The 23,471-nt window shown below is 31.8% G+C and overlaps 5 protein-coding genes across 6 annotated transcripts; 4 read left to right on the top strand and 1 right to left on the bottom strand.

Moving 5' to 3' along the window:
• Nucleotides 1–809: 809 nt before the first annotated feature.
• Nucleotides 810–3,004, bottom strand: LOC106366112 (ER membrane protein complex subunit 3). The gene is made up of 8 exons (XM_013805670.3): nucleotides 2,719–3,004; nucleotides 2,537–2,630; nucleotides 1,898–2,017; nucleotides 1,760–1,808; nucleotides 1,576–1,675; nucleotides 1,414–1,475; nucleotides 1,285–1,343; nucleotides 810–1,165 (listed from the first exon to the last, which is right to left on the bottom strand). Exons 1-8 carry the CDS (start codon nucleotides 2,868–2,870, stop codon nucleotides 1,061–1,063), a joined length of 741 nt encoding a protein of 246 aa, XP_013661124.1. The 5' UTR covers nucleotides 2,871–3,004; the 3' UTR covers nucleotides 810–1,060.
• A 1,967-nt stretch (nucleotides 3,005–4,971) lies between these two features.
• LOC106366115 (NHP2-like protein 1) lies at nucleotides 4,972–6,090 on the top strand. Its single transcript, XM_013805672.3, has 2 exons — nucleotides 4,972–5,322; nucleotides 5,719–6,090. The coding sequence occupies exons 1-2, from the start codon at nucleotides 5,095–5,097 to the stop codon at nucleotides 5,875–5,877; spliced, it is 387 nt and encodes a 128-aa protein (XP_013661126.1). The 5' UTR covers nucleotides 4,972–5,094; the 3' UTR covers nucleotides 5,878–6,090.
• Nucleotides 6,091–6,724: 634 nt separating this feature from the next.
• On the top strand, nucleotides 6,725–10,460 carry LOC106364104 (transcription initiation factor IIF subunit alpha). Its single transcript, XM_048740796.1, has 10 exons — nucleotides 6,725–6,781; nucleotides 6,914–7,120; nucleotides 7,209–7,364; nucleotides 7,445–7,590; nucleotides 7,657–7,772; nucleotides 9,082–9,309; nucleotides 9,378–9,496; nucleotides 9,575–9,889; nucleotides 9,955–10,134; nucleotides 10,225–10,460. The coding sequence occupies exons 2-10, from the start codon at nucleotides 6,950–6,952 to the stop codon at nucleotides 10,315–10,317; spliced, it is 1,524 nt and encodes a 507-aa protein (XP_048596753.1). The 5' UTR covers nucleotides 6,725–6,781; nucleotides 6,914–6,949; the 3' UTR covers nucleotides 10,318–10,460.
• Nucleotides 10,461–15,667: 5,207 nt separating this feature from the next.
• Nucleotides 15,668–16,042, top strand: LOC106362700 (putative B3 domain-containing protein At4g12617). The gene has a single exon (XM_013802559.2). It carries the CDS (start codon nucleotides 15,668–15,670, stop codon nucleotides 16,040–16,042), a length of 375 nt encoding a protein of 124 aa, XP_013658013.2.
• A 1,638-nt stretch (nucleotides 16,043–17,680) lies between these two features.
• LOC106366117 (crossover junction endonuclease MUS81) lies at nucleotides 17,681–21,044 on the top strand. 2 transcript variants are annotated; one of them, XM_022692343.2, is made up of 15 exons: nucleotides 17,681–17,958; nucleotides 18,077–18,171; nucleotides 18,235–18,313; nucleotides 18,409–18,495; nucleotides 18,592–18,714; nucleotides 18,837–19,011; nucleotides 19,094–19,289; nucleotides 19,381–19,481; nucleotides 19,574–19,689; nucleotides 19,780–19,837; nucleotides 19,916–20,074; nucleotides 20,156–20,235; nucleotides 20,326–20,566; nucleotides 20,649–20,735; nucleotides 20,810–21,044. In XM_022692343.2, the coding sequence occupies exons 1-15, from the start codon at nucleotides 17,765–17,767 to the stop codon at nucleotides 20,831–20,833; spliced, it is 1,815 nt and encodes a 604-aa protein (XP_022548064.2). In that variant the 5' UTR covers nucleotides 17,681–17,764; the 3' UTR covers nucleotides 20,834–21,044. The 2 variants fall into 2 exon arrangements, with proteins under 2 accessions (XP_022548064.2, XP_013661127.2); XM_013805673.3 differs by having other exon boundaries at nucleotides 17,682–17,958; nucleotides 20,836–21,044.
• The last annotated feature ends 2,427 nt before the right edge of the window (nucleotides 21,045–23,471 follow it).

The following is a 23,471-nucleotide window of genomic DNA, read 5'->3' as shown; positions in this document are numbered from 1 at the left end:
ACATATTTTACATTTTATATAGTATATAATTTAATTAAATACTATAATATATATATATAATATATATATATATATAGATATATATTTTAATATTTATTAATGAGACTTTGTATTTATATGATTTATGATCATGTGTATCTGACTTGAACAAAAAAAATTAAACCATTAATCAAAAAATTTTGGATGTGAGACTTTTGCTATTATTAGTAATTTATAGTCGTTTTAAAAGATTCAAAATATAACATATAAGAAAAAATCTAAATTTTTGATTATATACTTAATGTGATTATTTTATTTCTTTTAATAATATAAAATTTTAAAAAAAGAAAGAGTATACAAAAATTGTTATAAAATATGTATTATTCATAATCATTAATTGGTATATATATGTTAATCATATTAGGTAATTCTATATTTTGTTTAATAAAAAATATAATATATATTTATATGGACCAATTTATTTTTCTAAGGATTATAAAAATTATCATAGTGATAACACGTGACTATAAAAATATATCGTAATGCTCCATGATTTATATATAAAAAATAATTTTAATGGTTTTTAATTAATAATGTATTTAATAATAAGTATCTGTAAAAAAAATTATATCCACGTACGCAAATGAAACACGTAGTTGGTAGAATATAAATGAATGGTTAGAATATGTTGGCAAAAGAAATAAATGAAATCTAACAACTACATTTTTTAAGAAAAATTATAAAAATATTTTTGTATTTCCATTCTTATATGATCACCCTATAGTATATAAATAATTCCAAGTAATTTTGTCCCACAAAAAAAAATTAAGTAGCCCTACGAAAACATCTCCAAATCTTACCAAACTTAACCGAAGCATTCCTATTTTGTAGCATACGCTGAATCAATCCATACCAAAATAAACCGGATACTGTTCGGGGAAGATTTTATAGAGAACACAGTAACAAAAACTGAAAAATAAAAAAGCAAAAGCAAAACACAAGATTTGGTTTTATGTCGAAGCTTCTACAGAGTTGATCTGGTTTCAACGTGTTGTGTCAGAAAACTATATCGTCATTGTCTCTACTTCACGAGTTTTCTCAATACGGACTCTGCACGCTGCTCGAATCGAGGTAGAGCCCAATCGTGCTGAATTATGTCGAGACCGTCTTTCTCTGCACCCAAGCTCTGATCAAAGTCGCAATGCAAACTGAATTAGGTATGGACAAAGATCGAAAGCGAAAAATAGAGTAACATTTGAACAAGAGTGAGAGAATGATCACAAGGAAAGGTTAATATGAGAATACCTTTGATGCATCAAATCCAAACCCACCCATTTGCATCATACGTTGTGTGTCATCAATGGCTGCACAAGAAGCAAAATGTATACCATTACTACCAGCATGATTTTATAATTTCAAGATTAGTACACTAACCATTTTCATCACCGAGAATGAGACTGAACAAGCCTCTTAATCCAAACAAGTTTAAGAAGTACCTGAAAAAGTGAAAGCAAAGCTCATGAAACAAGAGAATTGGCAACAACCAGAAGAAAATATCGAAAAATCTGGATTCGTTCAAGTAACTTGGGTACTTACCACGAACGACTACTCACGTAACTAACATCGACAGTGCTCAAGTCGATGCCATTCTGTAACATTGACCTGAACCTCTGGGTCAGTGGGAATGGTATTTTGGCTGTAATATAAACAAAGAAGACTTAGATGCATCAACAAGAGTGAAACAGCTAGGTATGTATCAAATTTCAATAGGAAACAAGACCTGCAACAAATCCAGAGAAGAAGAAGTTGACCCATGCAAAAGTGAGCGTCTGCAGAAAAGGTAAGCAAGCAAAATCAGTTTCAAACATCACAAAGAACGCAAAGAGAAAAAAAGGAAAACTTAAAAAACTCAACCTACCTGGGGAATAATCATGGAAAGGTTCTTCTTCATCATATCCATGGCCATGTTAGGATCAGAAAACATCTGAGCTTGAGGGTTTGTGCCTTGGCCCTTGGGAACATGTAGCAAACCATTCTCCTGCACCAGTCAACAACACATATTTTCTCAGCATTACACATCCAAAAGACGGGAACTAACTAAAATACATTAATCTGCAACTGTGCATCTGATAGATCACCCTTATTCTCCCTCAATCAAACAAAAGAGGTAACTAAAGAGAGACAACAGGCAAGTAAAACCCTTCCTCATGCCAGATTTCGCGCAGCTAATAATCAACTACAACCTACTTTGGTAATACATAAAGGTAACAGATTTGTACACAAATGATAACACTTTATCCATTGGCATGGCATCTTCAATGAGCGCGCAAAAGAGAATTCAGCTAGTTTTTGACAAACAGAGAGATAACTAAAGAGTAACAATAGGCAACTAAAACCCTTACTCGTACATAAAGGTAACAGATTTCTACACAAACGGCAACACAGAACTCAACTTTTAGTTGTGAGAATCAAAGAACGCTATGTACGTACCCCCACAACAACATTAAGCTCTAAAGAATCACACAAGTTGACAAAAGATAGCAACTTTGAAGCATACCTCGTTACTAAAGTAGAGTCTACGAGTTCGGAACGATCTCAACGGGATGAAATTGGCACCGGCTTTTAGATTCCGAGCTCTGATAATAACTTGCCTACAAAACAAAACAAAATCGAATCAGCACACGAAAACAACACATAGATAGATCATCATCGTCGTGCAGATAACTAGATGAAACGGACCCTTCTTTGACAATCTTAGCATCGGGAGATGGAGAAGAACGCATGAGCTTGGAGACAAAGTACCGGAGGATACCGATGAGAACCATCACAACAGAGAGAGGGATCAGAACCCAATCTCTAATCGCCGTATCGAGAACCAGATCCTCCGCCATTGTAAATTTAAGTCTTCGCCTCTCTTCTAAACCCTAGTTATCGTCTCTCCTCCTACTTGTGAGAGATCTTTCTTCTCTCTTGTTCGATCCGGTGAAGCAAACACGATCTGAGGTCTCTTTGGTGGGAATATTTTTATTTCTTTTATATGTTTTTGGTTTAACGTGTTATCCGCTTTTGATTCGATTTTTCTAATGTTCGGTTTTATCAGGTTGTGATTTGGTTTAGTTTCGGTTTTGTTTAGTAGTTTCAGCTTGAGTTTTGGTTAGTCTATATCTGAACCAAACTTAACCCCAAAAAAAAAATCAAAAATTTAGACCCGATTTAATCTGTACAAACTACTTGGATCCGAAAATAGATCTGAAAACATCCAAAAAACTCAAATTAATTTGAGTAAATAAATCAAACATTCAATTTTGTATTTATTTTTGGTATTTGGTTGTACATTGTTAGATTTGTCCAAAATATATATATTTCTATTAGTTTTAATTTTATTACATAAATGACCACGTTTAAATGACCACGTTATGAACAGTTTGTTTATTTAACAAATTCTTATATAATTTTGTGAAACAAATGGGAATTATGTTAATCTTTCATATAATATTAAAAATTAAGTTAAATAGTCCAGAATGTTATTTTAAAAAATTATTGTTAATATTTTATTAAAATGAAATTATAATTAAAATTTCTTACAGTTGTCGTGTTGAACTTTTTATTAAAGAAATACAATTATAACATTTTTTATGGATGACAAAATTCACTCGAATAATTCTCCAAATCTTGAATCTATAATTTGTATCTCATTGTTTGCTATTGAGTATACAAACTAAAATGTTATAAACACCAAGAAGTCTCAGTCTGCATGCATTCTATATTTAGTTATTTCATGAAAGTACGTTTGTTACATTATATACATCACAAATATGTAAAAGATATTCATATGGCGTAAAAAATAAGATAATATGACTTTCAAGTTTCAATGCTTTGGCCTTTGTGTATGATGGATTGGAAACATTTACTCATGTCAGTTGTCGCTTTATGTTGTTCTTCAGCTAGCAGTTCCCCTTTATGTTTGGACAAACACATTCGAGATGAATCTCACTTAGTTGGTATTATTCAATCTTGTATTTTAATAGAATTTAAATCTAAGTAAAATCCAATGTTATTCAAATGATATTAAATTCTATTTTAAAATCTAGTGTTATTAGATATTGTATTTATAAATTTAATTTAAATTCTAGTCTTATTCAATGAATGATTTAAATCTAGTTTTTAAAATTTAGTGTTATTAAACTTCAAATGATTTAAAAAAATTATAATTAAAATATTTTTTTGGATCTTTTGAAGATTTTTTTAATATATGGTTCATGCAAAATATCTTAACAAAACCGAGAAAACACAATTAAAAAAAATCCAAAGCACTTACATGAATTTGATTCAAACATAAGAATATTGAAACCAAATACGATCTAAAATTTAGAATTTTTTGAATATACCTGAGTATCTATCTTAGTTTTTGTTTGGATATGATATTGTTTTATCCAAAATTAAGATAATTTTTGGTTAGTTCAGTTTAGTAAGGTTCTGGTTGAATCCAGTTTCTTTTCTTTGGTTTCCAAAGCAGTTACAGAAATTTGATAACATAAGAATATTGAAACCAAATACGATCTAAAATTTAGAAATTTTTGAATATACCCGAGTATCTATCTTAGGTTTTGTTTGGATATGATATGGTTTTATCCAAAATTAAGAATATAAATGGTGACCAGAGAACGGCGATGAATAATGTATTCCCTAACGTTCTTAAAAAAATTACCATTCACAAGGAATAATAATTCCCTCTCATTCTCTTTTATTTTTTTTCTAGAGAATTAAAGAACAAAATTATTTTTTGATAAAATTGATAAGGAACAACCATTCTTTTTTATTCTTACTATTTTACTCTCGAACATTCATTTTTGGTTAGTTCAGTTAAGTAAAATTCTGGTTGAATCCAGTTTCTTTTCTTTGGTTTCCAAATAGCCTGCTTAACTCAATTGGGCTGGGCTTAAATCATTTATAATATTTATATTTTTCCTCTGTTTTCTAACCTACTGACCCAGCCAGAGGCACCACTAAGGTTCCCTTTATAAAACCCTAAATCATCGTCTCTTCTTAACAAAAACTAAAACCCTAGCTGCTTCCTCTCATCTCTTCTCTTCTCTTAGAACTCTGCGGCGAAAGATGACGGTTGAGGCAGTTAACCCTAAGGCGTACCCGTTAGCTGATTCTCAGCTAGCGATAACAATCCTCGATCTTGTCCAGCAAGCTACGAACTACAAACAGCTCAAGAAAGGAGCTAATGAAGCTACCAAGACATTGAACCGTGGTATCTCTGAGTTCGTTGTTATGGCTGCTGATGCTGAGCCTCTCGAGATCCTTCTTCATCTTCCTCTTCTCGCTGAAGACAAGGTATTGGTTTCTTCTTATCCTTTCTTTTACCTTACGAATCTTGAAGGACGTTTATGCATCTCTGTGTATGATTGTTTGGTTGGCTTCTTAGACAAGAATTTTAATGTAGTAAAGACTTTTACTGATTGATTAGCATTGAGAAGCTCATTTGTTGCTCCAATAACAGACCTTAAGTGATGTGTTTAGTCAGTGCTGTTGAATCTTGTATATATATTGTTTTATTACATAACACTAGTTTGTATGTATTGATTCATGAATATTGGACTGACATGAGACCAAAGACCGTGATTCACATTTGAAGCATATTGTTGTTGTTGTTTTTTCAATAATCTTTTGTACAAACATTCTGATCTGTATCTTAACAGTTGTTCTGTCTCTACCTTTGAATGGTTGCAGAATGTGCCGTATGTGTTTGTGCCATCGAAACAAGCACTTGGAAGAGCATGTGGTGTGACAAGACCCGTGATTGCTTGTTCGGTTACATCAAACGAGGCTAGCCAGTTGAAGTCTCAGATTCAGCAGCTTAAGGATGCTATTGAGAAGCTCCTCATCTAAGGATGTGTTGGTGGAGTTATATGAATGATGGGTCTTTCTCCATTTTATGGAAAAGGCTTTGACTTAAGTGTGTTTGTGCGAATTTTAGCTTATGATGAAACGAAACCGTATCTGTTTTTGAAGTTTGTAATGCTTTTATTTCATGTTTGTGTTGGTGCAAATGTAGTTTTGAACAAGAATGATTTATGAAACGAGTGTCTTAGATTTTGTTTATCAGTTTGGTATTTTGGTCTTTTCTTGAAGCACCCATGGGAGACAGAAAAATATATGCTTCCAAATGTTTTTCAACCTTGACATTACTTGAAAACATGTTTTACATTTAATGGTAAAGGTGTGGAAAGATCAAAACAGTGTTAGAATAAAAGTGAGCATCATTATTGGTTAAATATTTTGAAGAGCATTTTACAAGTTCAATATTAATACTTTTATTAAGATTTAATTATTTAACTAAACCCTGAATAAAAATCGAAGTTAAATCAGATCCATTAAAAAGGTATTTAAATTAGTATAATATCAATACTTTTATAAAAATTTAATTAATTAACTGAATGTAAATAAAAAATAAAGACAAGTGTCGATATGTTTCATATATATTTATTTATTTCAAATGAGAACCATTTGTTCAGTTTTATTTTGTTGTTCTTTTGTAATTATTTTAATTTTTTAGTGAGTGTGTATATATTTTGAAGAAAAAAGACTACCAATAAAATGATTTAGATGAAATTATAAAAGGAAATCTAATTATACAGAATTTCTTCATCTGAGGGCAGATAAGTCATTTGGCATGACGGATCTGAATCCCTATATAAGTCGGTTGTATCCCCTCTCCTTGTATTCTCCACAGAGACAAATCTTTCTCCGTTCTCTTAAAACACAAATTCTAATTGCAATCTCGGACCCCAAGGTAACAGAGAACCCTCGCGATTCGATTAAACACATTGAAAATCATCGTCGATTCCTTCCCGTAATTTTGGATTTTGAATTCAAGAAACCCTAAATAAATTCGATTTCTCTGTGTATTGTTTGACGTGTACAGAAAGGCAAGAAAACAATTCCTTGGATCCGATCAAAAATGTCGCACTGTTTAATCCTAAAGCCGGCGTGCATGGGCTGTGGATCGCGGTCCGATCTCTACGGAAGCTCGTGCAGGCACATGACGTTGTGTCTAAAGTGTGGCAAAACCATGGCCGAGAACAAAGCCAAGTGTCTCGATTGCGGAACAGTCCTCACCAGATTGATTCGGGTTTTTGATTCTTTCACTTTCATAATCGCTTTGAGAGAGAGATGAAGACAAAAAAAAAAAACAAATAGGGGTGTTTCTTTTTTTGTAGGAGTATAACGTCCGTGCGGCTACACCCACGGACAAGAACTACTTCATTGGTAGGTTTGCCTCTGGTCTTCCCAATTTCAAGAAGGGCTCTGATGAGAACAAATGGTCTCTCCGTAAAGACATACCACAGGGTCGTCAGTTCACAGATGCACAAAGGGTAATGTTGTGTTGGATCATCATCATCATCGTGTTGTTATTACAAATCATTTTAAGACAATGCTTGTGGGGATTTTGTAGGAAAAGTTAAAGAAGAAGCCTTGGATCTTGGAAGATGAGACTGGACAGTTTCAGTACCAGGGGCAACTTGAAGGCTCCCAGTCTGCTACTTACTATCTCTTAGTGATGCAGAACAAGGAGTTTGTCGCTATTCCCGCTGGTTCTTGGTATGTTTCTTAACTTTATGTAAACTCTAAAATGGTAGATTCTGAGAGATTTTTGTATTATGTTAGGTATAACTTCAACAAGGTTGCACAGTATAAGCAACTTACACTGGAAGAAGCGGAGGAGAAGATGGATAACCGTAGAAAAACGGCTGATGGGTATCAGAGGTGGATGATGAAAGGCGGTGAGAGTAGGGATGTTAACTTAGGGTAAAATAACCCAGCCCAGCCCAACCCACAAATAACCCAACCCAGTTTATACCCAACCTGTAAAAACCCAGAAACATCAAAGTTGAAATCCAAACCCAAAAAATAACCCAATAGGGTATAGGTTTACCCATGGGTACCCAAAGTATTATCTTATTTATTCTAAAAATATCATATAAAATATTAATATCATTAATGTCAGTTTTAATATATAAACAAGATTTCACAATTTTATAAAAAAACTTGTTTTGGCGCAAAAACTCGTTTACGATTTTGGCGGGAAAACCCGTTTTCGATTTTGACGAGAAAATCGGTTTTGCGGTTTCGGCAGGAAAATTCGATTTTCCGGTTTTGGCGGGAAAACTCATTTTGTGATTTTGGCGGGAAAACTCGATTTTGCGATTTTGTCGGAAAAACTTGCTTTACGTTTTTGGCGGAAAAACTCGTTTTTGCGATTTCGGCGGGAAAACTCGTTTTTCGGTTTCGGCGGGAAAACTTGGTTTTTTGGTTTCGGCAGGAAAACTCGTTTTGCGGTTTTGGCAGGAAATTTGGGTTTTGCGGTTTTGGCGGAAAATTTGGGTTTTGCGGTTTTGGCGGAAAAACTTGTTTTTGCGGTTTTGGCAAGAAAACTCAGTTTTACGGTTTTGGCGGGAAAACTCGGTTTTGCGGTTTTCAGTCGGAAAACTCGATTTTAAGGTTTTGGCGGAAAACTCGGTTTTGAGGTTTTGGCGGGAAAATTCGGGTTTGCGGTTTTGGCGGGAAAACTCGATTTTGCGGTTTTCAGTCGGAAAACTCGGTTTTGCGGTTTTCAGTCGGAAAACTCGATTTTAAGGTTTTGGCGGAAAACTCGGTTTTGAGGTTTTGGCGGGAAAATTCGGTTTTGCGGTTTTCCGAGAACACTCGGTTTTGCGGTTTTGACAGAAAAACTTGGTTTTATGATTTTGGCGGAAAAACTCGGTTTTGCGGTTTTGACAGGAAAACTCGATTTTTCGGTTTCAGCGGGAAAACTCATATTTTGGTTTCTGTGAGATAATTTATTTTTACGGTTTTGGCGGAAAAAACGTTTTTTGCAAATTTTATATAATTTAATTAAAATGGTGAAAATATAATAATATAACTGAAAACCCATGGGTACACCATTACCCTTTTATATTTACCCAATATAAATATGGGTTTCAAAATTAATACCCATAATCGACCCAATAAATCTTAAACGGGTAAAAACCCAACCCATTATTAGTGGGTTTGGGTAAACCCATGGATAATTACCCATGTTAACATCCCTAGGTGAGAGTGACAAAGAGGCGGGTGGAAGCAGTGGCAGGGGTCGTAAGAAGTCATCAGGCGGCGAGGAAAAAGAAGGTAATGTCGACAAAGGGGAGGAAGATGAAGAGGAAGAGGCGTCACGGAAGAGTAGACTCGGTCTTAATCAAAAGAGTAATGACAATGATGACGATGAAGAAGGTCCAAGGGGTGGTGATCTTGACATGGATGATGATGATGACATTGAGAAAGGTCTGTTGTTATTTTTTTCAAATTTGTCTGTAAATTAATTTTCCTAATGTGTGTTTGGTTTTATTTAGGGGATGATTGGGAGCATGAAGAGATTTTCACTGATGATGATGAGGCTGTTGATATTGATCCTGAGGAACGTGAAGATCTTCTGGCACCTGAGATTCCTGCTCCTCCTGAAATAAAGCAGGTCTGTCTATCTTTGGTTTATTAAACACTTGAATTGAACTGTTGGCTCTGTGATGTCCCAACTTTTTTTAATTTACAGGATGAAGAAGAGGAGGGAGGGTTGAGCAAATCTGGTAAAGAGTTGAAGAAGTTGCTTGGTAAGTCTAATGGTTTGAATGACTCTGACGAAGATGAAGACGACGGTGATTCAGATGAGGAGACAAACTTCAGTATTTCGAAACAGAAGGATGCGACCAAAGAAGTACATATTGAGAGCAGTCCTCCTCCAAAGCAGCCGGCACAACCTTCATCTTCTGCAAAACCATCCAAGGGAAAGAGAAAACTGAATGATGTCGATTCTAAAAAGCCTAGCAGCAGCAGCAGCTCTGCTCAGAAGAAAGCGAAGGCTGAAAATGTAAGTCACACTTGCTTCTGTTTTTACGTTTTGGAGTGTATTTACTTTTGTCTTGTCATGTGAAGGAAGAGAAAAGCAACTCGGTTTCAAGATCCAACGCAGCAGCCGTGAAAGCTGAAGCAACTCCAGCTTCTGCTACGGGACCTGTGACCGAAGACGAAATCCGCGCTGTTCTGATGGAGAAGAAGCAAGTCACTACACAGGACCTTGTCAACGGGTTCAAGCCAAGACTTAAGACCAGAGAGGTAATATTTTTGCTAGAAAACTCTATTCTAAGATTATGATATCTGAGCTTAACTATGGAGAAAATCAATCTCTTTTGTGGATCTTTACAGGACAAGAACGCTTTTGCTGATATTCTGAAGAAGATCTCAAAGATTCAGAAGAATGCTGGTTCTCAAAGCTTCGTCGTTTTGAGGGGGATATGAGAGAGACTTTACTATCTTCAGAACTAATTCTATTTTCTGTTATCATATGAGACCTCATACCAGTTAAGCAAACTTAAGTATCTTTTCTGATTTCTTGGTGTCTAAACGTAAGAATCAAGTTCAATGTTTATTTGTCTGAGCAAGATAATAACTATATAACTTCTAGTAATGATCCTCATCCCGACAAAACAGAAAGATAGTGTGTGCCAAATACGAGACTTAAACCCCAAGGAGACATGTCAGATACCATGTCCTTGCGGCATAAAACGGTGTCACAGAACCAACGTATGTTTCTTCTAACAAGAAGCGTAGCAACCATGTCTTCAGCAACTCCTGCAGGCAATTACTCCAATGTTTCGACAGACTCGCACCAAACTGATTAGGAAATGGAAAAAAACTTTTCCATGTAATTCTCTACTCACAATCATGAGGTTTTCATGCATCAGCCTAATTAACAACAAACACAACTATAATTGGCCTCAGGTATGTCACGAATTCTACAAAAATAGTCAGAACCGGTTGACGCAAAATCACTTGGTTTCGCTTCCCTGGTAAACAGTAAACTGATCGGTTAAGCAATATTTTCGTTATAAAAATAATTTCTAAACAAATATATCCTTCAATTATACCAAATTAATCAAAATCTTATATAAAAAAATTAAACCGAAGAGTTCGCTCAATTTTGCTTTCTCTGTTTAATTTAGAGTACGGCTCAAATTTGTTTATGAACTGCTGGTAAATAATGTTGTGCGGATAAATGTATGTATACATCTAACAATTTTTAATTCTATTTTTATAAGATAATAATAATTGAATTAGATACAAATTTTAAATTATTATAAATTATAATATTTCAATATTCATATTGGTAATCAATGTATTATATTGTATTATTTTGTTTCATATTTTTATTTATGTGATGTTGATTTTGGATCAAAATATTTTTATAGTACTAACTAAATTAGAAAATTTTGTATGTGAAACTAACACATATTTTATTTGGACTGAAAAGAAATCATGTGGTACTAAAAGGATTATAAAAAAATTACAAATATAAAACATTAACAAATAACAATAGTTTAAGAGTGTTCAGTAAAACCAAACCATTCAAAACCGAACCAAACCGAAATAGAAAAAATAGTCTGGATTTGAAAATACCGAAGATGTTATGTTTAGAAAGCATAGTATATGAATATGATTCAATATATTAAAGGATCAACCCGAATAAACAAAAGAAACCGATTAATTCAGATATATTAGTATATTTATATATAAATTTTATAATAATTTGTATTTGATCAACATTTTCAGTAAAAATCAGAGAAATTGGCTATAATATTAGTCATTAAAATTATAAAATGATGGAAAAATAATGCTGATATTATCGGTAGATATTGTTAATATATATTTATTAATTCCTAAATATCATGATAATTATATATTAAAATATATTTAAAAATAATATTAGTATATATATATATATATATATTGGTAAAATATGTTAATGTTTATTAATTATTTTAAATATCATCATAAATATATAGATATCAAAATAAATAAATTAAATAATAATATTAATTAAACTAATGATTTATCATATAACTATGGAAACGATGAAAAATAAGCAAATTAACTAAAGAAACTGATTAATTCAGATATATTAGTATACTTATATATAAATTTTATAATAATCTGTATTTGATCAATATTTTCAGTAAAAAATCAGAGAAATTGGCTATAATATTAGTCATTAAAATTATAAATGAGAGAAAAGGTAATGATGATATTATCGGTATATATTATTTAAATCTATTTATTAATTAAATGTCGTAAATATCATGTTTATTATACATTAAAATATTTTTTAGAAAATATTAGTATATATATCGGTAAAATAGGTTCATGTTTATCATGATTTTAAATATCATAATTAATATATAGATATCAAAATATTAAAAAATTAATAATAATATTAATTAAACTAATGATTTATTCTAAAATCATGAAAAAATATGACAAGTAAGCAAATTAACTAAAATCATGGAGAATGCGACAAATAAGTCAAATCACTTCATAGATAATAGTATAGATAGATTTATTAAATATTTGTATACTAATAAAATAAAGATCTTACGGATGAAATACAACGGATTATAAACTTAGTGTATGTATTCCACACGAACCATCCCGAAGAATATCTATTTTCCAACATTTTATGGTTTTAGAAACACTAGATTTTTTAACCGCGCTACGCGCGGATAAGATATTATATGTATTTCACAATTCTAAAAAATAATATATAATATTGTATTATATTATTTAAAGAATATAAAATAAGACTACATAACATAAATATATTTTTTATTTTTTCTTTGTGAAAATCATTATGTTGTTTGATTGTTGTACTTAATTCACATATTTGCATAGATATTTGTGATAGATGAATAACTATATTTTTATTATCAGTAAATAATATATATTTATTATATAATATAAGAAAAATGAAATTATTTACTTTTTAACAAACTTGTCTCATGTTGGGGACTCGGTTATAGACATATCATATTCGAATGAAACATTTTTACACTTATCAATCTTCTTAACAATTAAGAAACAAATCTGAATATCAAAACAATATCTCATACAATCTCTTTGTGGAATAACTGCTTTGAAGAAATTGAATTTATGCATCAAAAAAGACTGGAAATGGATGTGCATATGTGTTATCTAAGTCAGCTTTAAAAAAAACTATTTATAGTTCATATATCATTTATGTCCATCCTATTTTTTTGTCCATCATTTCTTAAACATCTTGAAATAAGTAATGCTAATTAATAATAAACTTTTTGCTCACAAAATAAAAATCAAATTTGTTTAATTATCGCTTAATTTGTCTAACTGATATATGTATTTCTCAATTCTAAAAAAATAATGTATAATATTGTATTACATTATTTAAAGAATATAAAATATGACTACATAACATAAATATACTTTTTAAATTTTCTTTATGAAAATCATTATGTTGTTTGATTGTTGTACTTGATTCACATATTTGCATAGATATTTGTGATAGAAGAATAACTATATTTTTATTATCAGTAAATAATATATATTGATTATATAATATAAGAAAAATAAAATTATTTACTTTTTAAACAAACTTGTTTCATGTTGGGGACTCGGTTATAGACATATCATATTCGAAGGAGACATTTTTACAGTTATCAATCTTCTTAACATTGAAAAAACAAATCTACATATCAAAACAATATCTCATATGATCTACTTGTGGAATAACTACTCTGGAGAAATTGAATTTATGCATCAAAAAGGACTGGAAATGGATATGCAGATATGTTATCTAAGTCTGCTTAACAAAGTACTATTCATAGTTCATATATCATTAATGTCCATCCTATTTTTTTGTCCACCATTTCTTAAATATCTTGAAATAACTGATGCTAATTAATAATAAAATTTTGCTGGAAAAAAAATCAAATTTGTCTTATTATCACTTAAATATTTTATTAATATGGTCTAAGAAGCTTTTAAGTGATATCATAGTTTAATTTATTAGTTTTTTTGTTACTTTTTAGAGGTTTTTGTATTTAAGATTTTTTTTCATATTAAACTTCTATTTCTTTCACAGAATTGATATATATATATATATATATATATATATATATATATATCATAAAAATTACCATCAAATCAGTTTTACTTATTTATTATTTTGTTTGAACGAAAATACACTTTTTAAATAATTTAATTTAAAATAAAATTATATATTAATTTGCTGTATTTTAACAATTTCATTGATTTAATTAATTTGCTTTGGTGGATAACTTAAAAAGTTTTCATATGAATCTGGGAAAGCAAGCTTATGTTGTTATATTATATTTATTTTGTGTATATAGAATCTATATATAATGTTAGTTTAATAAAGAAAGAACATTATTTTTTTTGTAACTTCAAAAAGATACATTATTATAATTTTAAATGAATCAAAATTGAATAAAATAGTAATTAAATATTTGTAAATCTAATTGTTTAGTTGGATTCTCATGAAAAAAAATCGATTGGTTAAACAAATGTTTTAAAAACATTTGTGGTATTTTTTTGTCTATAAATTATAAAATTTATTGAATTAATATATTTAATTATTGCATCCTTCAATAATATTTTATTAAGACATTAGAAAAATATGTTTTGAGTTGTTTTGTCAAATTGTACAAAAATCTATGCTTTTTCATATTTGTAACTTCAAAAAGATACATTATGACAATTTGAAATTAATCAAAATTGAATAAAATGGTAATTAAATATTTGTAAATCTAATTATTTTTTTTTATCTTGTTTAGTTGGATTCTCATGAAAAAAATCGATAGGTTAAACAAATGTTTCAAAATTTGTTGTGTTATTGTTTTGTCTATAAATTACAAAATTTATTGAATTAATATATTTAATTATTACACCCTTAAATAATATTTTATTAAGACATTAGAGAAGTATATTTTAATTGTTTCCTATTCTTTTTCATATTTGTCACGAAAATTTATATGTTAAACTTACTTTTACAAAATTCTTAACTTTGTCACGAAAACAAAAATCTATGCTTTTTCATATTTGTCAACGTTATCACACTTTCTAAGAATATATTAGCTTAGTCACTTACTTATTTTTTTTTTTACAAAACAAAGTATCGGAGTCTTGAAAGTTGAATTTATATTATTGTAAATGTACATAAGAGTTTGTGATTATATACTTAGTGGTTCTTGTATATGTGTCCAAGAATGTTTCAATAGCTTAGTGGTAACTGTCCTATATATATATCATACTAACCCGGGTTCGATTCTCACCTTCGCATTGTTTTTTTTATTTTTTACGAAAAGTAAATGAGATGACATGGCAATTTCGGGTTCTCTGATTGGTTGATTTTTCTATCCTATGTGGACACCCTCTCCATGGCTTATATCCCCTTTTTAGTATAGTATAGATTACAAAAGGTTACGTACTTTGAAGCATTGTGTGATTCTAGCCACAATATGATGAGATATTAAACAAATTCGTGTTATTTTAGCTAAATGATAACATGTTCAATTTAATTTCGCATGAGTCTAACGATATTAATGTAAAAAAAAACAGAATCTATTTTACAGTCAATTTCTTAATTACGATCACCCACGCACCACAACTTATTGTTGTTATTATATACATAGATATACCCATAATACAGAAACAAATTTTTTTTTTTTGGTAAAAATACAGAAACAAGTTCCTTAAAATACAAACCTAAATTACATATATCGCTGACACAAAACACTCATATATCTTTGTGTGTTTAATCATGGAAAGGAAAAATAACAAGACGTCGAAAGCCAGTTCAAAAAGAAAAAATAACGAGATTTTCAATCCAGTCAGCCAGTGGAATATCATTATAACGTTGACAGCATCAGACACAGATTCGAGCAATACGATAACGATCCCGAAAGAGTTAGTAGAAGCCAAGATCTTTCCTCTGTGGGGTAGCAAACGTTGCAAAGGATTGCTAAAACCTGACTCGTTCGAGATGGTGTATCTCTATGAGCACCATTCTAAAGTTACAACAGGTGTGGCAATGAAGAAAGATGAGCATGGAAACTTCAAGCTATATGGATTGCCTTCCGTTCTTGGGGGAAGACCTTTCAAGACGGGTGATGTTATTGGGTTTTGGTGGGATTAACAATGGGGTAGGCTTAATTTCGAACTACTCGTGATTGCTTAGTTGATGGGAACGGATTCTTGCAACTTCATTTCTTGAATTTGTATATAACTACGTTCTGATTTATATGTCTATGATTAAGTTGTTTTAGTTCTATATATTTTAATCAATATATGTTCTCAACTTCAACTTCATTTGTTACTAGCTAGAGATTATGCATGTTACTACTGATAAGATGAATCTATTTGGCATTATCTTATTAAAAAAATATATTGGCATTGTGAGGATATATTTTAAGAATTAATATAGGTTTATTTGTGAAATAGCTAAGAAAAAAAGAGAAATTAGTTTTGTAAAGAGAAGGTAGAGAGATATAGGAAGAGAAAAGAGGAAAGAAGGTGTGATTTTAGTTAGATAGTGAATTATGGTTTTTTTTAGTGTTATCTCACCCAATCTCCCAATTAATATATAAATAATCGAAGACAAAAGTTTCACAAGTTTTTTTTTATTTTTCTATGTTTTTGGCATTCGAATTGAAAGCTTATAACATGTGTAAAACTATTTTTCGATTATTTTATCTTTTTGAAGATGGAAGGAATGTGAGAGCCTATATTTTCAGTGTCAACATATATCTATTAAAAGTTTAAAACTGTAAATCAGTATATCAATGATTGATGGAAATGCCAAAACATTGGCGCATTGTTGGTTTAAAGTTGTTTGAAATGTAATATACTGTCATGTTAAGTTGTTAACTATCAATGATTCTGACGTCATTATTACTCAGAATAAAAGACAAAAATATTTTCGATAATTGAATTATAGAGCCACTTAATTATTATTTTTTTTTCCAAATAGAGCCTCTTAATTATATTTCCCTTTTTGGTTTAGATTACAATTTTCATCTTATATTTTGTTGTAAAATTGATAGTAGTATATTGACTGACGGGAAAAAAAACAGCATATTCAAAAGAAAACCCTTCAATTTAAAGGGATTTTTCATAAATTATGATTTGAGTAGTCCTTTATGGGCTATGTCATGGTCCACCGGTTTAATTGATGATACGGAATAGCTTTCGTACATTGAGAACCGGTTAGGAAATTAAAATTAGTAAAGTTGATTATAGGCAGCAGCGTAAACAGACAGTCACTGCTCATGAATTTGAGAACAGAGATTGCCTCCACAGTGCCCTAGTTCTTAAAAAAAATTCAATGTAAGAGAAGGCTCTCTAAAAATGGCATTATCTCTTCCCATTTTCTTCTTCTCTCCCTTCTCCATTAGACAATACGAATTTAAAAAATAGAAGAAGAAATCAAGAAGACGTATCTAACCCAAAAATTGAAAATTCGAGAACTTCAGTAAGCAGATGAGTCGATATGTAAATCATCTCGCGGGAATAAATTACAAAAAATCGATATTTGTTTCGCAGCTTGCTGAAAATCCTGATTTGATTCGAAACCCTAAAACTAGCCGTCGTCGCAAGAAAAAATGAAGAAGACGTTTTGATTTTATAAAGGGAGCCAGGAGGGGTAGAAACGTCTTTCAGTCTGTTGTAGGCTTTGGCTGAAACCCTCTTTCCCAGAAAGAGGATTCAGTCACTAAAATTGATTCGAAAACCTGTTTGATCAGGAATATCTAAACCGATCGGTTTCAATCGTAAAACCGCTAATTCCACATCTCCGGCAAACGAAAGTTGGAGCCTTTGATGAGGTTGTGATAAGATTTCTCTGGAGTGAGGGGTAGTGATGGATGAGGAGAGAAGGGTGGTGTGTCGAGAGAACCAAGGATTAGCGGATCACGTGTTGATGAAGAAGCGAGAGTACGCAGATAAGCCCAAGGGTCTGTCCGAGAACCTGGAGAGGACATTTATCAAGGCGTATCGAAATGTGTGCGACTCCAAGGATCCCATTACCACACTCAAAGACTTATCCCACATAAAGTATGTTTCTTGAGCTATTAGGGCTTTTTGAGTAACATTGAATGTGAAGTCTTATTACTCTCTTAGTCGCTGAATCATCCCATCACTCAGTTTGATTATTGGGTTTTGGTTGGTGTAGGGGCTTTGGCAAGTGGATGCTTAAGATGACGAAAGGATATTTTGATAATGGAGCTGAAACTTCTGAACAAGAAGATTTACCTGAAAACTCTGCTGGTAAATGGTGTTAACTGTTCATTATGAGACATCAAATGTAAGGTTTTAAACTTATTGTTTCAGGGAACAAGGGTAAGGGAAGAAAACGCTACACTCCGCAAAGAAACTCTGTGGCTTATGCATTACTAATAACGTTGCACAGGTTGGTTACTTCAGATACTCTCAATGTGTTTTTGCTTTCCCCTCTCTGTAAACCCTTCTTCAGGACTGTTTTGTTCTTTTGGTTATACCCTGCAGAGAGACTGCGAATGGGAAGGAGTTCATGCGCAAAGCAGAGCTTATTGATGCTGCTGAAGCTAGTGGCCTCTCACACGCTCCTGTTGGGTAATGAATCAGGCTCCTTCCTAACCTTTTGGATATGTTGATTTGAGTCTGTACCTAGATATCATTTCTCTCTGATCTATTCTTCCTTGTTACTAGTCCAGAGAAAGGAAAAGGGAAAGCAGGACTTGGAAACTCTAAGAGGGAGTGGTATAGTGGATGGAGCTGCATGACTACTCTTATACATAAGGGTTTAGTGGTCAAATCTAGCAACCCTGCAAAGTAAAATACATACTCAACTTTAAACTATATATATATCTTTGTGGCTTTTGACTAGTACTATATGTAGATAAGTTGACATTTACCTTGTAACATAGGATGTGATAGTTTTTTCTTTCTCATAGGTACATGCTGACAGATGAAGGTCGGGAAGTAGCAAATGATTGTATCACACGATCTGGATTACCTACACTTGACATCTTATCAGATGATGATAATGAAACAGCTAATGAAAATTTCATCTCCTCTTGTACCATTAGAGAACAACAAACAGCCATTCCTAGTGATATTCTTGAAAAGGTACTCCTTCAAAATGGTATCTTAAATCTTCAGTTTTCTTTCTTATACAGTGTTGTTAATTTTTTGTCTTTTTCTTGTATAGTTTACACCGTTTGGGTATTCTAAGGAACAAGTCGTTGCTGCATTCAGAGAAGTTTCAGATGGATCTCAGGACAAAGATCCATCAACTCTCTGGTTATCTGTAATGTGCCATCTTCGTCAAGCAGAAGTTTATAACCCCTGTCCGGACTCTCGAAACAGAAGGAAAGATTCAGCAGGACCTTCTAGACCGCAAAATTGTAGGGTCTTTAGCAATCATATGATCCTTATTGCTGTGTCTGTTGAAGGTTGGATGTTTCCTTTTATGAATTCTTACCTGAAAATTTACAGGTCAAGTTGATCTGGAGGGAACTCATGCTAAGAAGTCCCGCTCTAGCAATGATGGATACACCTTAAAACCATCTGATCCATTGCAAGCCTGCTCATCTTCTGTATGTAACCATTTACAATTTTAGCTTTATTACTTGAGATCAGCAGTAAGTATATTTATTAATGAGCATTTATATGTTTCATGGTTACAAAGTTGCCTTCAGATACTAATATCCGATGCCTTCCTCCTCTTACATTTGGAGAAGCATTTGAGGAAGCTTATCAAGTGATCTTGATACTCGATGACCGGGAACAGTTTGCCACTAAGGGGTACGTGGAGCATCTAATCTTTCCTCTCTGCTCATTTCTTTCGATTTGAGCGTTCTTATGAATTACTTATCAAAGTGTTCTTATTCACAGATCACGATCCAGGAAAATAGTTGATTACATATGCTCTGAATTCAAGATCAAGATTGAGGTTATCCTTTGTTTTTCATGGACAAATATCATCATACTTAACACAAACTAACTGGAATGATGGTTGTTGAATCTGTAGGTTAGAAGATTACCAGTAGGGGACTGTATCTGGATCGCTAGGCACAAGTGCCTTGGGACTGAGTATGTTCTGGACTTCATTGTTGAGAGGAAGAACATTGATGATTTACGCTCCTCAATCAGAGACAATCGCTACAGAGACCAAAAGCTTAGACTTCAGGTGTGTGATGAGTATTCTACTTACTCAACGTTTCCTTGATACTTGTTTTCTTCTTTTAAAATTGGTGTGTGTGCTTATCAGAGATCTGGATTCAAGAAGCTGATATACGTCGTGGAAGGGGATCCAAACCAGTCTGATGCAGCAGAAAGCATCAAAACAGCGTAAGAGTTTCTTTTTTGATTGGTTTATGCATTTAACCTTTGAGAGATGGAACCAAACTTGTATATATATATATATATATGCTTGTGTAGTTGTTTCACAACGGAGATTCTGGAGGGGTTTGATGTGTTGAGGACAAGCGGGCTTGGTGAGACGCTGAGAAAATACGGCCATCTCACTAAATCAATACACCAGTACTACAAGTCGCTGGTGAATGATGATGATGGCCAGAACAAAGTGGCGGCGTATCCTTGTTTTGATGGTTTTGTGAAAAGGTGTCAAGATCTTGATAAAATGACGATCAGCGATGTGTTTGCCATTCAGCTTATGCAGGTATGCTGATAATAAGTATCTTTATTGTTTAAGTCTTTTGAGTAAAGTATTGTGGATTGGTTCTAAGCTTTTCTTGGTGCAGGTTCCGCAGGTAACTGAGGAAATAGCCATAGCTGTTCTTGACATGTACCCAACACTTGTATCTCTTGCTTCTGCCTATTCTCAACTAGTAAGCTTTTCTTATTCTTCTTCTTTTTCTTCCTTGCATGAGATCTTTGTTTAAACACACATATTTTGAACTAGAAAACAATCAATCTGTGTTTTTGAAGGACGGGAATGTTTCAGCACAAGAAGAGATGTTGAGAAACAGGAGCAACAATGTGATTTCTGCAACTGCTAGTAAGAATATATTCAAGTTAGTTTGGGCTGAGTGACGTCGCCATTTGTGTCTTTGTGGTACTGTGTAACTAGCTAGTAAGAGTGTAAACTAAATTGCTCTTTTAGAATTTTAACAGTCGTTAATAAACTGCTTTAGCCATTGACTTGTTTGCAACCTTGGTTACTTGTTAGACACGATTGAATATTAAGTTTCAAAAAGACAAATACATACATAGGTCAACGTCGAATGGTTACTTGTTACCTACGCTGTATCGGTATCTTAGACTAAGCCAAACCTAATTTTTCACTTCAAAACCAAACCAAATCGAACTGAACATTAATTTCAATCTAGTTCTTTAAGAGTTGTTTTGAACCGAACTATCCGAACTTCCATTTTGGGAAATTGCCAAACTAAGCCGAAAATGCCAAACAGTTTTACATGCTCTTTGTTTTCGGCTTAGTTTGGTTTAATCAATTCATTCACTAAACAAATATATTCAAATATTTTGGTTTATTTTTGGCTTAGTTTGGCAATTTCTCAGAACTTTTCAAACCAACTCATTTACTAAACTAATATATTCAAATATTTAATCATGGCATTCTCAATTGATAACAAAAATTTAACCTTTTGTGTGACATGTTAGACCATACATAACTATTTATAAATTTTAGTTTCGAAAAACCTTTTTACTCAGTTTTAGGCTTGTGTTTGATTACAATCTTCCAATTTTCAAAAAAAGTATTTAATAGGCTTAACAATTTCTTAAATGATTGATTCTAATAAGTTTTAGCTCCACAAAACATTTCTCACTGGTTATGTTTAAATGCATATCATTTTAAGGTTTCCAGATTTACACATTATGCTTTCAAATTATCATAACTAAAAATGTATAAATTTATGAATTTTATTTATATATATATTTTAATAAAAGAAAATTTTAAATATGTCCTTTTAGATTGGAAGTCATACACGATAAACAGAACCGACTCATATATGAGGGTGAACAGTTCGACCCCCCCAGGGTCCATGATACTAAGAGTCCTCTCGCGCATCAGACGGACCACTCTTCAGTAATATGTGGATAAATTTTGATCTAATCAATGGATCGACCTCAAACCGGCAGAATTTTAAAGCTAACTCGAATCTCATGCTTGTGAAAAATTATGAGCTTCATCCATTGGTGGGAAGACTTCCACCCGGTCTAAACCTCTGACACGTCTGCACAGTTATGCATTTCAAATTACACTAGAATCTCCAAAATTTTCCAAAGTATACATGAACATGCAAAGACCCTAAAATGACTCCAAAACTATAATATACTAGATTTTGACCCGCGCTTTGAAAGCGCAGGAGTATATTTGTTGACAGATTTATTTATATAATTGTTTGTTAACTAATTTATTTCGATATAAACATTTTTGGTTTTCGTTCGACTCTAATTTGCCTTTATTGGTTTTCGATTTCAGTTTGGTTGTGGTTTTGGTTTAGAATTATATGAACAATTTTGGTTATATATGAAGTTGAGTTTTGGTTAAAGTGATTGAATATTTTGATATTTTGTGTGGTATGGATATACAAAAATTTTGAATTTTTCGGTTCTGGTTACATTTCTGTTTTAAATCATTTCAAATAATTGAGGTAAAATAAAAAAAAATCCTCATATTGTGAATCACTAATATAATAAAATGGGAGAAATATTTAGAAAATTATTTTATTTACATATCTATTTATTTAAGGTATAAATAATATAGAAAAGAATAACAAATAATTTTAATAACATAAAGTTACTATATTCAGAAATTTTTTTATAGTTTTTATTAAAAATATAATTTTTAATTTTTATATTATGAAAAAATTAGAATGTCGATATTTTATTTTTTCAAATATTTTAATTTGCTGAAAATAATTAAAATGAGACACGCTATTACTTGATTTTAAAATCTTATGCAAAAATGATCAAGTTGGGTCACAAAAACAAATTGAACCAGAAAGCAAAGCAAACATATATCTTATTTTACCTTAATAGGCCCAAGCCCACTGCTAGGGGTGTCAATTCGGGCTGGCCCAGCCCGGCTCAAACCCGCTAAGCATGTAAATATTTGAGCCCGGCCCGGCCCGGCCCGAAAATATTTTAGGCCTAGACTTCAAAGCCCGGCCCTTATAGGGTTATAGGGCTTTTCGGGGTTTTATAGACTTTGCGAAAAATCATTTGTCATTGTCACTTCCATAGTTTTAATACATACGAATTTTTATAAAAATAGTTTCATTTAAGAAAATATATATAAAGTGAGTTTAAAATTTTCTTCTTTATCAAAAATGTTTTATTTTTTCGTATGGTTTAAAAACATATTATAAACAAACCAAATTTAATAAGATTGAAAATAATCAAATATCAATTAAAACTAAACATATAAGAGAAAAAAAATTATGATAAACATGGTCAAACATTTCATACTTTGTATTTTGAAAAAAAAAACATGTTGTACATGAAAGAAGAAGGTACATTTGCAAAATTTAAAATATAACACTTGTAATGATGAAACAATAAAGTGCATTAACGACCTTTATAATTGCTTTATTACAGTT

The sequence above is a fragment of the Brassica napus genome, chromosome A9 (assembly GCF_020379485.1).
Source record: "Brassica napus cultivar Da-Ae chromosome A9, Da-Ae, whole genome shotgun sequence".
Taxonomy (NCBI): Eukaryota; Viridiplantae; Streptophyta; class Magnoliopsida; order Brassicales; family Brassicaceae; genus Brassica; species Brassica napus.
The sequence above is the reverse complement of the archived record's forward strand: the minus strand, read 5'-3'. Positions and strand labels throughout refer to the sequence as shown.